The 14,864-nt window shown below is 40.5% G+C and overlaps 1 protein-coding gene across 1 annotated transcript; it reads right to left on the bottom strand.

Annotated features, from left to right (window-relative positions):
* Positions 1-234: 234 nt before the first annotated feature.
* Positions 235-14,289, bottom strand: LOC103768126 (ankyrin repeat domain-containing protein 12-like; the record flags this gene model as incomplete). The annotated part of the gene is made up of 5 exons (XM_008935260.1): positions 14,203-14,289; positions 9,192-9,339; positions 3,157-3,303; positions 2,137-2,337; positions 235-377 (listed from the first exon to the last, which is right to left on the bottom strand). Coding segments are annotated over exons 1-5 (726 nt in total), but the record flags the coding sequence as incomplete, so codon positions are not given.
* Positions 14,290-14,864: the final 575 nt, after the last annotated feature.

Here is a 14,864-nt window from a genome sequence, read left to right as displayed (position 1 = left end):
TTTTATTTATCAAAAAAGGAGGAAAAAAAGTAGTTAAGAAAATCAGTTTTCTTAACATATTTAAGAAAATAGAATCTCTCTGATAGAAGTAGGATGAAAAGCAGGATGAAATCATTTTAAGAAGCCCCCAGGCCAGGAGAAGCAGAGTTGTACAACCACAGGGCAGTGACCAGGAGAGCTTGGACTTGCTCTGAGCCAGGTCTGGGTCCCCCCCAGCCCCCCCAGCACACTCACGTTTCGGTGCCCACTGCTGGCAGAGTCGTGCAGTGGAGTATCATCATCCAAGCCCTGAGTGTTCACATCAGCTCCTGCTGCTATCAGGACTTTGGCCACATCATAGTAACCCACGTTGCAGGCTTCGTGCAGAGGTGTCCAGCCTGTGGTGAGAGGGGTGAGTCCAGGTTTCAGAGATCAAGGGTTTAAGATGGTTTTCTCTCCTGTGCTGTATACAGTTCTCCATTGCCTGGCTTGGAGCAGCACTGGTGTGGCCAGCAGGACTAGGGCAGGGATCGACCACTGGACTTGGCACTGGGGAGGCTGCCCCTTGATTTGGTTCAGTTTTTGGGCCCCTCACTCCCAGAAGGACATTGAAGGGTTGGAGTGTGGCCAAAGCAGGGACTGAGGTAGAACCCAAGTGTGGTGAGGAGCAGCTGAGGGAGCTGGGGGTGCTGAGCCGGGAGAAAAGGAGGCTCAGGGGAGACCTTCTGGCTCTGCACAGCTCCTGACAGGAGCCTGGAGCCAGGGGGGGGTCGGGCTCTGCTCCCAAGGGACAAGGGACAGGACAAGAGGAACTCAAGTTGCACTAGGGTAGGGTTAGATTGGACATGAGGAAAAAATTTCTTCCCTCAAAGGTTTGTCCAGGGCTGTGCCAGACTGCCCAGGGCAGTGGTGGAGTCCCCACCCCTGGAGGGGTTTCCAAGCTGTGGAGATGTGGGGTGAGGGACACGGGGCAGTGGGGACCTGGCAGTGCTGGGGGAATGGTTGGACTGGATGATCTTGAAGGTCTCTTCCAACCAAAATGATTCTGTGATTATAAATACCTGTACTAGGTCAAGCTGGGGTGAAGCTACAATGGTAACTTCCTTCACAGCAGCCCATCCAGTGCAGTGTGCTGCAACTGGGGCTAAAACAGTGTTCAAAGCACACTGGTGTTTCAGCTACAGCCAAACAATGCCCATACAGCTGGAAGGGACCTTTCAAGCTCGAGCAGGGACATCCCCAGCTAGAGCAGGGTGCTCAGAGTTGTGTCCAACCTCCCCTGGGATGGTTCCAGGGATGGGGCAGCGACCACCTCTCTGGGCAGCCTGGGCCAGGGGCTCACCACCCTCAGGGTCAAACATTTCTTCCTTCTCTCCAGTCTAAATCTCCTTCTTTCAGTTTCAAACTATCCCCCCTTGTCCTGTAGCCAGGACAGCTGACCCAAAGTGGCCAGAGGTATGTTCTATACCAGACAATGTCATGGTCAGCAATAAAAGCTCAGGGAATGGAGAAGGAAGGAAAGGTGTTTGTAGCTATGGTGTTTATCTTCCCAAGCAACCAGTACCTCCTCCTGAGGCCCTGCTTCCCAGGAAGTGGCTGGACATTGGTCTGCTTATCAAAAGCACCAAATAAAGGATACTAAAAATACAGCACAAGTTACAACTTACCTTAAAGTTCCCCAAACAGTGCTGAAATCACAGCAACATGTCAAAATGATCATTATTCTAGCAGAACTAGGTGACAAGTGCCAGCTACACCACACTCATCTTCTTGGGTGCAGGTCAGCTGTCCCCATCAGAAGACAATGTCTATCATCAGATGTTCCATCTCCTCATATCACCTACAATCTCCTTGTCAATTCCTGGTAGCTCTACAAAGTTCAGCAAATGTGCACATGGAGTTTTGTAAACACCCTTTGTGCAAAGCCCTGTCCACAAAGGAAACCTCCAGGTATTAATATACTGTTGTAACACTATTCTCTGTACTAGAGTGTCTCAGTACCATCACTGCCTTCAGAAATAAAAAACTTGATTTCAGAGTTTCTATTCAGTTTTAATTTCTTCTTTTACATACACCAGGAACTGAAATAAAACCTCTGGTGACAACCTCAGCACTGATTTTGAATTTAGACAGTTAGAAGAACACGTAGCAACTTACCTGCAAAGTCTTTGACATTGACATTTGCACCTAAGCTGATCAGCTCCTTAACCTGTTTGACATCCCCACGAATTGCTGCCATGTGGAGAGGGGTCTCCCCTCGTTCATTCCTCTTGTTAACTTTGTCTTTTTGTCTTGAAGAAGAGCTTGGAGTTTTCTTTTGTGCTGGTGTTGTTTGTAAGGGATGATTTAAGGTGGAATCTGCAAGGTAAGTTTTGAAATGGTTAAAAATGTGGGGGTTTAAGTGGTTAAAAAAGGTTCTAAGTTACTCAACACTGTTTTTACTTCACTTCACATTAATGTTTGCATTCAAAGATGACAGGAACCAATGAATAATTCTATTTAAATAAAACAAGTATCAACACAAAGACTATTTACAAAGTGCATTTTGCAAAATCTCCCCATTTTTAAACTGGGTTTTGAGGATGGATGAAAGTCGTACAACAAGATCCACATCCACTGATAAAAATTCTACTGCACCAAGACAAAGCATGACCATACAGATTGATATCAAAGCATGACCATACAGATTGATATCAAAGCATGACCATACAGATTGATATCAAAGCATGACCATACAGATTGATATCTACCCTGCTTCCCCTTCTGAATTACAAACAAGCTGTCTCCCATTAAATCCTCAGGAAATGATTTGGTTTCCTTCTACACGAAAATTCTGAGACAATAGTTAAGCTTCATAAAAAACAAGCTAACAGTTAACAGCTTTAAATAATGCATATTGAATGGTGTTTGAAAGGTAAAAATAGTCAAAGGAAGAAAAGAGGTTTTCAGATCTTGCAGTTATTGTCATGTAAAGCTTTAAATATAAATACAAAAGGTCAAAAATCTGCCACCAAATTGCTCGTCAATGCAAAACAGAGTTTTAACAGAATTATGCATCCATTAAAAACTTCCAATAAAAATCAAGGATTGTTGAAAACCATCAGGGTTCAGAATATTCTGACTGGGACAGAAAACAACCAGGCAGGAGGATGAAAAGTGCTGACTTCAGGAGATCACCTGGGCTGTTGTCTCTGGCTGTCATCTGCATGAGAAGTGCCATCTGCTTGCGCTCGGACAGAGGATAACCAAACAGGATGCTAACAGGGGTGGATTTCTTATTTCCAGCATCCTTCTTCATTTTCTTTTTCTCTGGACCTTCTTTCTCTGGAAATATTAACATTGAAACACTCAGACTGCTGTTGCATTAGAGTATCTTGCCAGAAATAAAACCATTCTTTCATGGTGTGCGATTGGTGATAGGTGAAAACCAGAAATTGCGTCTCCATTGCTTTTGGTTCCCTGTTCTAATCATGTCAGGGTAATAAGCCACTGAGTCAAAGCACTTAAAAGCTGTCAGGAGGATTGCTAAAAAATTCTAAAAGACAAAAAAACCTATTTCACAGCAGGAAGACTGTGTATGTCCCAAGTTTAATCTTCAGAGAATCAAGTCAGGCGCTTAAAAAACTCTCTAAGATCCTCAAGTCCCAGCCTTGAACACAGATCTGGACCATGCTCTGCTCTACTTCTCTCAAGTCACCATGCTAAAAATGAGGAAAAGATTTTTTAAACATTGGTATTAGATAATTAGATAAAAGACTGTTTCTAACTTATCCCGTTGCTTCACTTGAGAGCAATTTCTTCTCCAGAATTCCTATCCTTCAAAAACATCCAGCTACTTTATATACATAATTCCTTTCCTTCTATCAATATTTACAGAAGTTGTTTAATATTCCACGTCCAAATTTTAAACCAGGAGCTAAAATTACACATCTCAATAAACAGATCATTTCTAAAGCTTCTCAATAGCTACAAACTCTCACAGATCTTAAGATTGGTTAAATGTGCTGACAACATTTTAATACCTCAAGAAGTTCAAAACTAGAATTCAAAACTAGAATTTTATTGGTGTAATTTAGAAATTTTCCATCCTTTTCAAAAGTTCTTCCTTCATTTTTCTGTATAAAGCTCCTGTAAACAGGATTTTAGGCTGAACTATGAGAGGAAACAACCAATTAGTGATGAAGTGACTTTGATCCAATCACTTTTAACTGGAGCAGTATTAATGATTTTAATATCACACAGGTACAAACTCTCAATGCATCAAATTTCTTTTGGTCCAACTGTTTTCCACAGCTCTCCCTACCTGGTCACTGTTGTTTTCCAGAGATTTTAGTTTGCATTTATGTGTGGGGAAGACCATTCATTTTCTGTAGTTGTCTTTCCATACAACTGCTTTTTTTCCCATCTTTACAAGTTCTTATTAAATTCAACATTTTATATCTTGCAAGGAGCTTCTATTAGTTACATGTTACATCTATAGTATCTAATTTTTTTCATCAGAGCCCCTAAGATTGCTACTACTGGATGTGTCAAGGTGGCTCAAGGAACCTTAGTCACAAATGAGGTGATTTGGAATTAAAATTTTTGAAAGAGGTGATAAAAAAATAGCATTTCTAACCACCCCAGTCAAGAAGCAATGGTCTGAAGAAGATTCTAAGAGATTCAGCAAACAGATACAACATCCCCAAACTCTTGGTTTCCGTCCTAAAAGCCCAGACAGGGATTGAATTCAGCACGATGCCTGTTGCCTCTCTCTCCTCTGTGGCTGGCTGATGTGCTGACTCCCACCACAAAGGAAACAAGAACATGAAATAAAGCTGAGATCTAAAAACTACAACGGGGAATATGTAATAAATGAAAGGAGGGAAAGCTGTTGAGCTGATTAACCAGACTTGGCCTTATTAAAACGATAGAATTTGGCTGGGAATGGGTTGGGATTGTTACAATGAGTTCAATAAAGCCTTGGTGCCACACTGGTCTCTTCAGCTTTTTGTGGAATAAGTAATTTCATCTCAATCTTGCCACATCTGACTTTTGGGCCATATTAAAAAAACTGCAGAAATGCAATTAATCTAAATTGAAGGGTAGGGATTTTCTTTTTACTGCTGTCCCTATTGCTATATTGGTCTCCCAGCTTCCTTTCCTAAATGTCAACCTCAAACACTTCTGTGACAAAAGCTCCATTATAAAATAAATACATCTGTCATCTGCAAAAGCAGAAAATCTAAAACCAGGAGACTTCACTGAAGCAAACTTCACTGACCTTCTGTAGAGAGACCAAAATGAATAAGAATTATAAATTAGAATCTTAAATCCCTTTGAGGTTCCCAACTGTGACACTCTACATTTCATTAAGCCCCAAACTGACTCTTCATCTTTTGATTTGCTCCATTTCTGCCTGAGGTCCTCTCTGTGGCCATCCTTGTTTCATTTATGGCCTCTCAACTCATTTGTGTCTTCCCAGCCTTGTCTAAATCTTATCTAGGCTTGGTTAGAGACAGGCTCTAGCAAAGCATTGCTCTTTAGTGTCTGCTTTGGGGCTCCCCAGGTCAAGAGAGACAAGGAACTAACTGGAAAGAGTCCAGAAGAGCCTACACAGATGGTGTAGGAATAAAGATAAAGAAGCTACACAACTCCACAGGAAAAAAATTCTTATAAATTATTGGAATTCCCTTTATGCTTATTGGAAAATATCTGGTAAAATTTGTTTTTTCTCTGCTCCAAGAATATCATCACACAGTACACTATATTTAGCAGAAGATGAACTTAATGCTCAGAAACTTTGACTTTTTAGCTGCTCTTTATCTTATGGCAACAGAAAACATTTTACTTTGTACTTGATTATACAGTTTGAAAAGTAATAACTTCCCTAATAGAGCAACAATATCAGTTTAAGAAATTAAGTTTAGGTAGAATTTAATGTATAAAATCAATGGTTAAAAGTCAATTAGGTTTGGGATTTTTTTTAGCTTTGGGAGTATTTTGTTTTCAAAGTCCACAAAATACAAATATCTTCTTTTGCTTTCACTGCCTTGTCACTTTTTGGTGGTTTTCAACAGTACATGAGGGAATTCCTTACTTGCTGTTAAAAAAATAAAGATCAAAACTCTTCAAGTAGCTTCACGTTCAATTATCTTTATCAAATAACCTTCATATTATGCAGCAAAATCTATCTGGACAACATTCCTTTTAAGATTTTCCTTTTGCAGTGTAACCTTTTCACCTAACACTTTCAAAAAATAGGATTTTACAATAGTCCAGTTATTTGAAACAGGGATTTAGGTGCATTTGAGCACTTATTTGTAAAAGGGTTTCATGAAATTCACTCCTGATACTTAAACAAACTGGCACAAGAACCACCAGCATCACTGCTAATTATTTTAGGGGAATTTAGGCACCATAGATTATGTTCCAAGGCAATCAATAAATGTATCTGCTGTTGTTTATTTCTTTTTTAATTTTGATAAATAATAAATTCCCAATCAAGCCATTTCTAAATGTTTTAGGAAAATAAAGTGTTAATTCACGTAACGTGGATTTCTCAAGACAAATCACACCAAAATAACAGAAGATTTGGGGGAAAAAAAAACCCAACCTTTAAGGGATAAAAGAAATAAAGCCAAAAAGACCAAATTCAATCTGCAGAGCTCATCATAGTGTGGCTTCCTGTAGAACTCATCACAGTGCACATTTTAGGGACTAATAGGATTAAGAAATAGAACCAAGTGAAACTAAAATATGAACTGCTTGAAATAAACCCTTCTAAGGAAGTTTTAAGATGGAGTGATAGACAACATAAGACTAATAGAGTTATCACTAACAGCTGAAGAAGCCAGGACAAGATGAGCAATGCTGCAGATAAAAATGAGATGTTACTACAAAGAGAAAATCTGAAGAAATCAACAAATTAGGATGTCCAGTGTGATTGTAACTCTTGTTCTTCTTTCCAAGTAATCAACTATATAACAAGACTACAAAGAAAAAAATAAGCTTGCACTTATCTTCACAAGGAAAAGATTTTTCCAATCTCCTGTCATGTTTCATTATCACAGATTCTAATTTCTCTCTCCAGACTAAGAAAGCAAACACACTTGTCCTGTGCAAAAAGCAGCACTTGTCTGTTGTTGTTATTCTGATAGCTACATTGGAGGTTATTTAAAAATAGAAGTGGAATTGCCTGGGGCAGTTTTTACAAAAATAAAGTAAAAAAAGAAAAAAAAAACCTTAGTTTATGAATGAATACTCTGGAGGCAGAGTTCAGACAGCTCTGAAAATTAGAAATCCCCATTCTTTGACTGATTCACCTCATAAATAACATGAAACCAAATTATCACAGGGTTTCTACAATCAACTAACAACTCTATCCTGTATCTTGGAGAGAAACCATATATTAAACTAGTAATTAATGTTTTTATCCTAGACCTATATTTGATGGCATTTCTTCATTTTTCTTCACCCAGGCACATTTTCAGCTGACCATAAAACTCAAAAACCTTTGAAAAACATCAAACTCAATCATCTCATCATCTGTTAAGATAGTAAGAGCTTTTTAAAGATTCAGGGTCTTCTAAAAATGTGTCTGGGTGAATATGTCTCCTATTGTTCTATTAATTATTCCTTGCCCCTACTTGAACTGTTTAATTCATCTCCTTGCTACATCTTGTAACAAAAGGATTCTGTAGTGGGCACGTTGTCTTTTTGTGCTTCTCCAAGTGCCTCCAGCAATCCATCTGGTTTGTGGCAACTGTGACAAGAGATGCTACAGCAAGAGAAACACACAAAAATTTACCTTACCTTGCAAGATGCTGTGACAATGGATTATTTAAAGTTAATGAGTGTCAGGAGAGATGAAAGATTTTTCAACACAGAAAACACAAGTGCAAAATATTACTTCTAAATATATTTATTTCCATTATAAAAATTAGTTAGGGTCTAATACCAAGCAATAAATTTAATAAAACAGATGCTTGGAGCATAGTTCTAATTGCTACATCGTCTTTTCAGAATCAAGTGGTATCATGAATAGTGAGAGGCTCTAGAATGCTGTAAAAACACTGAAAACAGAGACCTAAAGCCAAGGGTCTTGTTTTGCAATGTGATGATTTCAAATTTGGATTTCATACCATGTTCTCTTCTCAGTAACAAAAATATTTATGTAATATCCAGGAGCCAAATCTCCTCCATGAAATCAATCCTAGACAAAAATTAAACATGTACTGAGGTGTATACTTCTATCTTGCATTTAAATTTAATCATATTAAGGGAACTAATGGAATCTCAGTATGGTGGAGTTGGAAGGGACCTCTGGAGATCATCTCATCCAACCCCCTGCTCCAGCAGCTCACCCACAGCAGGGTGCCCAGGGTCAGAGCCAGAGAAGGAGACTCTACAACCAGGGCTCTATCAGCCTCACAGGAAAGAATTATCTGCTTATGAAAATATTCAAATGTACCATGAGCACTAGCTAAGAAAGTCTAGTACTGAGCCCCTGAGAAATTTAGGGAACATGTCTTCTGTTGGCCTTCCAGAGGGCACAGACAATGACCATGACAGAGGTAGCTGATCACCTAGACTCAGAGAGCTGTACTCTTGGAATCCATCCAGATCCCTCTGTCCTGATTTGAAAAGAGCCACGTTAAGAATGGTATTTTTGAAGTCTTGAAATCAGTTCTAAGAGAATATGCCTAATTTAGGAAGAACTACCAGCCTGTGCAGAAAACACACCCTGAACAGATTGTACTCTCCACAGCCAGTTGAGTTCCATACCTGTAGCAGCATCTTTTACACAGAAGATAATACAACTACCAAACTTCCCCACTCACCCTCCCCAAAAAAGGCTACGAAAGGCTGACAGCTGAGTCTCAAAACAAGTCACTCACACCTCTTTTCATCAGTTTACTTGTTTAAACAAATGGACTTCTAGAGATGACAATGAAAGGCAAGATATTACTGAAACAGAAGTAAAAGACTGAGGTTAGGAAACAATTGGAAAATGCAGATTCCCTAGATGGACACGCCAGCTCTTGCTAAGGAGAGGATGAAAGCCTATCAGGCTGAGATGCAGCAATCAGAAGCAAGCCAGCAACTTTTGTACTTAATATCCTCTTTTGGAGGGAAAGAAATAATGGATATAAAACCAGGACAGACAATTCAATCCTTGAGGACATATTTTGCCAATAAATCAAGAGTTAAGGAAAGAGAAAAGGCTCTACCTGTGTCTGAGTGGCGATCTTCGTTTCGGGATGGGCTGATGGTAAAAGGGAGTTTACGTTTCATGGAAGACTTTTCTTTCATCTCCTTCCCCACATCACTCCTGTCCACTTTTGGAGTTTTGCTGTAGGATGCGATCTTGTCCTTGCTCTAAGAGAAATAAAAAGTAGACTAAGTAATTTTTGTATAAAGCAGAACAGTCTTACAAGGTGTACAGACTGAGGAGAGTTCTGTGGGAGAATCTATGTGCTTGTAAGGGGGTTTGTGACACAGTTTATTCAGAAACATTCCCAGCAACCTCACTAAAATTACTATCTTCTGTGTATCTACTTCCAGATGTATCACTCTCAATCTGCTGTTCACTACTAGAGCCTGGAGTAATCACAAAGGAACAACACAAACTGGACGAGAACTTGCTAATTCTTCACGACCATCCCAATTTCCTGCCCTGACCACAACATAATCATCAAGTTGAAAGCCCACACTGCAACTCAGACTGTGAATAGTAAAGCAGCAACAACAAAAAGCCCTCTAACCACCCTCCCCTGCCTCCACCCCCACCCTCTAACCCATCCATACAGAACTCCCTTTTGGCACAAGAAGCGCTTTCCTGCAGTGTTACATTTTCTAAAGCAAAATGTACTAAGAACTTAGAAGATCTATGAAGAAACTTCTCCAACTGGAATCAAATATTAGGAAAACAAATAGCTCCCCACCATTTGGAAACTTTAGTTGCATAACTATACTATTTTTGGCTTACAAAGCATAATTTTCATAAAATTATAAAACATATAGTTTTTAAACTTTTATTATAAAGTTATTATGATTAGAGGAAAACTAGAAAATAACTCCAAGGTACTATTGTAGAGGGCACCTTTCCTTTTATTTTAAAGCCAAACACAGGTAAGAAGAATTGTTTGATTAGATCATCTGACACTGAGTTTAAACTGTTGCCTAAAGGGTAAAAGAGAAGCAATTATGAAAAGAACCTGCAAGCAAACCCTACAATCTTCAGACAGCAAAGGTCTGTACCAGGGAAATCACAAAGAGATCACTCTGTGTCAGGAGAACTCCTGAAGTAAAAGGTTGATGCCCCCAGAGAAAACCTTCACTTTGTGTTTAGAAACCTGAGAAAAAACAACCCACCAAACCCCAAAAATCAAACCCCCAAACCAAAATGAAGCCTAAAAGCCACCCACCAAACCCCAAATCGACCCTCCTCCAAAACCCCACAGGAAACAACAAACACCCACACACACCTTTTTCTTACAAGCTAGGGCAAGAGGGGTTGGATTTGATGATCTCCACCTTTTTCTTACAAGCTAGGGCAAGAGTGGTTGGATTTGATGATCTCAAAAGTCTTTTCCAACCTTGATGATTCTGTGATTCTAAGAAAAATCTAAATTTAAACCCTCCTAAGACTCCCCTAAGTCTCTGCTACTACTCCTGAAAGAAGCTCACCCATCTAATGCAACTGATGCTTTCCAAACTCATCTACACGTTGACAAGAGCAGACCCAAAAACTCCATGAAGCCCATTTTGACCTCTCCCACTGCACACAGGAGTTCCCAGTTCAGCCCAGTCTCCCCAGGAGCTCTCCCATCCCTTCCTCCACCCAATCCCATTATGTCTCATGTGGACATTTCCCCACCACATGAGGCAGCAGTGTTAAAATTTTATTGCTTCCTCTAGCACATTATCTTAAGTACAATGCAACAGAGAGGAATAATGACAATATAAAATTCCAAAGCAGGAAACATTGATTTCAACTTGTTCTGTAGACAAAAAAAGGCAAAATTTTGTGGTTGATAATCCTTAAAAAGAAATCCTTTTTGGAATTTTGTTGTATTGTTGTTTGTTCCATTGGTATAACTTGGTAAAATACATTGGTAGGTGCTCACAGACAGACACAAGCTGCTGAAATCATTTGCCAGCTTGATGTTTGTTCTTAAATGGTATATATGCAGCATGTTAAATGTTATGACTGATGCACCACATCTGATAATCACTGAATATTAATTGTGATGATCTAATTAGGAGGAGAGACAATCCAAAACACACGCTTTCAAATAAAGAAAGATATATTGAAAATTAAAGAGCAGGCTATACACAGAAACTGAAAAAAAGAAAATAAGAGTGTTTTATTCCTCAGGTAGTGTGGAAATGAACATTTAGCCACCACCAGGGGTGGACTTTCCAACCCAAAAGCTGCAATGGAGTGGGTGTTTGAGAAGTCTCCACAGAATCAATGCTCTTTAGTAGTTCCAGTATGAATGTGTATTCCAACATGAATAGGTCTTTGATCAGTTTAATGTGACCCATGGAAGTGACCTGAAACAGGAGATGTCTTTTAGAAAGCAGCTCCTAACTTAGAATCATAGAATCATTCAGGTTGGAAAAGACCTTTAAGATCATCAAGTCCAACCATCCCCCAGCCCTGCCAGGTCCCCACTGCCCCGTGTCCCTCACACCACATCTCCACAGCTTGGGAACCCCTCCAGGGGTGGGGACTCCACCACTGCCCTGGGCAGCCTGGCACAGCCCTGGGCAACCCTTCTGGGAGAGAAATTGTTCCTCAGGGACAACTGAAACCTCCCCTGGCACAACTCCAAGCTGTTTCCTCTTGTCCTGTCCCTTGTCCCTTGGGAGCAGAGCCCGACCCCCCCCTGGCTCCAGGCTCCTGTCAGGAGCTGTGCAGAGCCAGAAGGTCTCCCCTGAGCCTCCTTTGCTCCAGGCTCAGCACCCCCAGCTCCCTCAGCTGCTCCTCCCCACACTTGGCCTCTAGACCCTTCCCCAGCAGCTCCGTTGCCCTTCTCTGGCCACGCTCCACCCCCTCAATGTCCTTGGAGTAAGGGGCCCCAAACTGACCCCAGGATTTGAGGTGCAGCCTCAACTCAAGAGTACCTGTGGACTTTCTGAAGAGGTTCATTAATCTAAAGGGGAAACTGCTAATCAAATAAAACACTGAAGACCTGATGATGTTCAGAGAGAAAGACACTCCATTCTCTCCATGCCCATTACAGTTAGAGAACATTTAATGGCTTCATGCAGCAACAGGAGACCCTCAAAAGTTATTTATCTGCCAACAAAGCCCCCCCCAGCATGCTGTGATGAGGAACATGCTGCCAGAGTGCCCCAGAAGGCTCACAACCAGCAGCCTGGACCATTTCTTGCCATCCCATTCCAGCTCCATTGCCTGGCAGGGCCACAACTGATGACAATACACTAAAGGGGACACCAGAGTGCCATGTCATCAACCAGATGTACCCAGCCCTGGGAGGACAAGAGTTCTGCTGCTGCCTAGCAAAGATAATTACACTTGAAGTGTGGTCTGCATGGTATAAAAATGGCTTTAGGCACTGCTGTGGGACTCTTCTAAGAAGACAGTTGATTCTTATAAAGGCCAGATGGGTTTCTCCTGGGGACCTCATGTCTGTCATTCCCTTTCCTGAGCCTTGGCTGTGGAAGTTCTGAAGTATAAATTCAGATAAATGAGAATTTCATTATGTTCTTATGCTTCTAAAATATCTCACTCAAACCCTAAATGGTCTATATGCTGTACACACTCTATTTCTCTATTTTATGCTTCCAAGATGAGCAACTGAAATAAAAATTATACCACACATGCTTTAGGGCATGAGTATTTTTATTTCAGGAATGTTAATCCTAATGATTTTTTTTTTTTCATTTGAAGCTCTCAAAAGATCTGAACACACAGCAGATGCACAGAGCTATTTACTGGGGGCCAGAACAGCAAAATAAGCATTAAATTCCACTGGACAAAATGGAAAGATTACTCTTGTTATGAGACTTAACTTTACTACCTTCAGCCAAGAGTGCTCAAACAGTAAGAACTAAACATTATAGCAATCATGAAAGGAAAACCAAGTCCTGCAAGCTGCTTTTTCCTCCTATTTTATCACAAAAATACTAAAGTGTCAAGATAACAAGAGTTTATAAAGCCAGAAGATTTTTTTTGTTAAATAGCTAACCTAAAATCTTCACCAAATGTAATTTATTTACAAGGGTGTAAGTCAAAAGGCAGCATCTAAAACCACTTTCTGCCTCTTCTTGGATAAGTAGTTCATCACACTTAGGAGAAACAATTCCCTTGGCCTCACTGGAACTCAAAAAGTCTGAAGTTTCCTATAAATGTTTTCAGAACACAAACAGAAGTAGATGCTGGATCTTCTAATTCCTATTTTTTGATCTCTTCACGCCTTACATGAAGTGGTCTTACAGAAAATAGAAACTTCAGCAAAGCTATGACACCAAATATGACCACACACACAGAGAAAAGAGTGTTAAACAGGATCTGGAAGATAAATGGATCCTCTCCCCTTAGGGTAGCATAAAACTCAGAGTATTAATCTGTTACTCATTAGTCCTGCAGATAAACTCATTGTCTGTTGTTTCAAGCAGGCAGAAGTGGAGAGTGGGGTTATGTGCAACTTGAAGTCTGAAAATGAGGAGATACTTCACACTTCCAACCAACAAACCACCCAAAAATGGACTGTGCAGTTTTTAAAGTGGATTCCCTCCTCCCACAGTTGCTCTTCTGCAGCATTTGGCTTTCAAGTCCTCCCAACAGAAGGCACAAGTCCCTGTGTAACAAAAGAACACAGGAAACTTGTCTCTGTGCATTGGTCTGTGCTCTGTCACAGGCCTTCAGAAATGTTTTGTGTGCCTCTTACAGGCACTGGAAAATTAAATAAGATATGAACTGTTGCTCTCTTGAGTGTATAAAGCCTTCACAGGAGGTAAAATATGGAAACTGTGCACTAGGCTACAGCAAATAAACCCAACACATCCACCTTTCTTTTGAATTCAGTCATGAGTTACAATAAGAGGCATCAATTCTGCTCCCTCGTTAAAGCCATGTCAAAACTTAGACTTTTTTTTTCTGAACACAGATTCATATTGATGTCTTCCCTTTACAGCAACAAAAACTATGACAGAACACCTGCTCTTCACTCACTGAAATTAAATAGGCATTAATAAGGATCTGGTTACCTTTCTTGCAGTTGTTTTTTCCACCATGGTGCTATCGCTGTCAGAATTTTCCACGTGAACTGTTTTTGCAGACCCAGATTTGGGCATTTTACAGCTGTTCAGCTAGCTGTATCTTGCATCAGTGGGTTCATCGTGTGTCTGAAAAGATAAACAGACAAAAAAACCACAGGATAAATACACACACTGCAGTCTCCTGTCAGGACACATCACTGCAGGTGGTAGCAGAGCTGAAGAGTCCCCCAAAAAAGAGGACTAACATCTGAATGCCACCTGACTTCAAGCACCCCACTCATCTGCAGGCCAAACCTTGGGGTGAAAACCCAAAAGTGAAACCTTTTGCCTGCTCCTGGGGCCAGTAGCCTCAGAAAACCACCAAGTCAGTGATGAGGCTGATCTGGCTCATCCCTCTAACCCACCTCGTTGGCAGACTCCAAGCTTTTGGGTATTTGATGGCTCATTGGGTCAAGGTCTCACTTCATGTGACAGGTAATAAGAGTGGGAAGATGCACAAGATCATTTCTAGCAACACTGTGATGAGAAATGGAGCTTTATAGCCTGAGAAACTGAAATATTATCTACCCAAAAATGTTATGGAAAGAAGATCAAATCCTGCTGATTTCCAATCCCTTTCTGTTACAACAGAAGAGATGTCAGAAGAAAAA

This window comes from Merops nubicus, unplaced genomic scaffold, assembly GCF_000691845.1.
Source record: "Merops nubicus isolate BGI_N331 unplaced genomic scaffold, ASM69184v1 scaffold7892, whole genome shotgun sequence".
NCBI classification, from domain to species: Eukaryota; Metazoa; Chordata; class Aves; order Coraciiformes; family Meropidae; genus Merops; species Merops nubicus.
The sequence above is the reverse complement of the archived record's forward strand: the minus strand, read 5'-3'. Positions and strand labels throughout refer to the sequence as shown.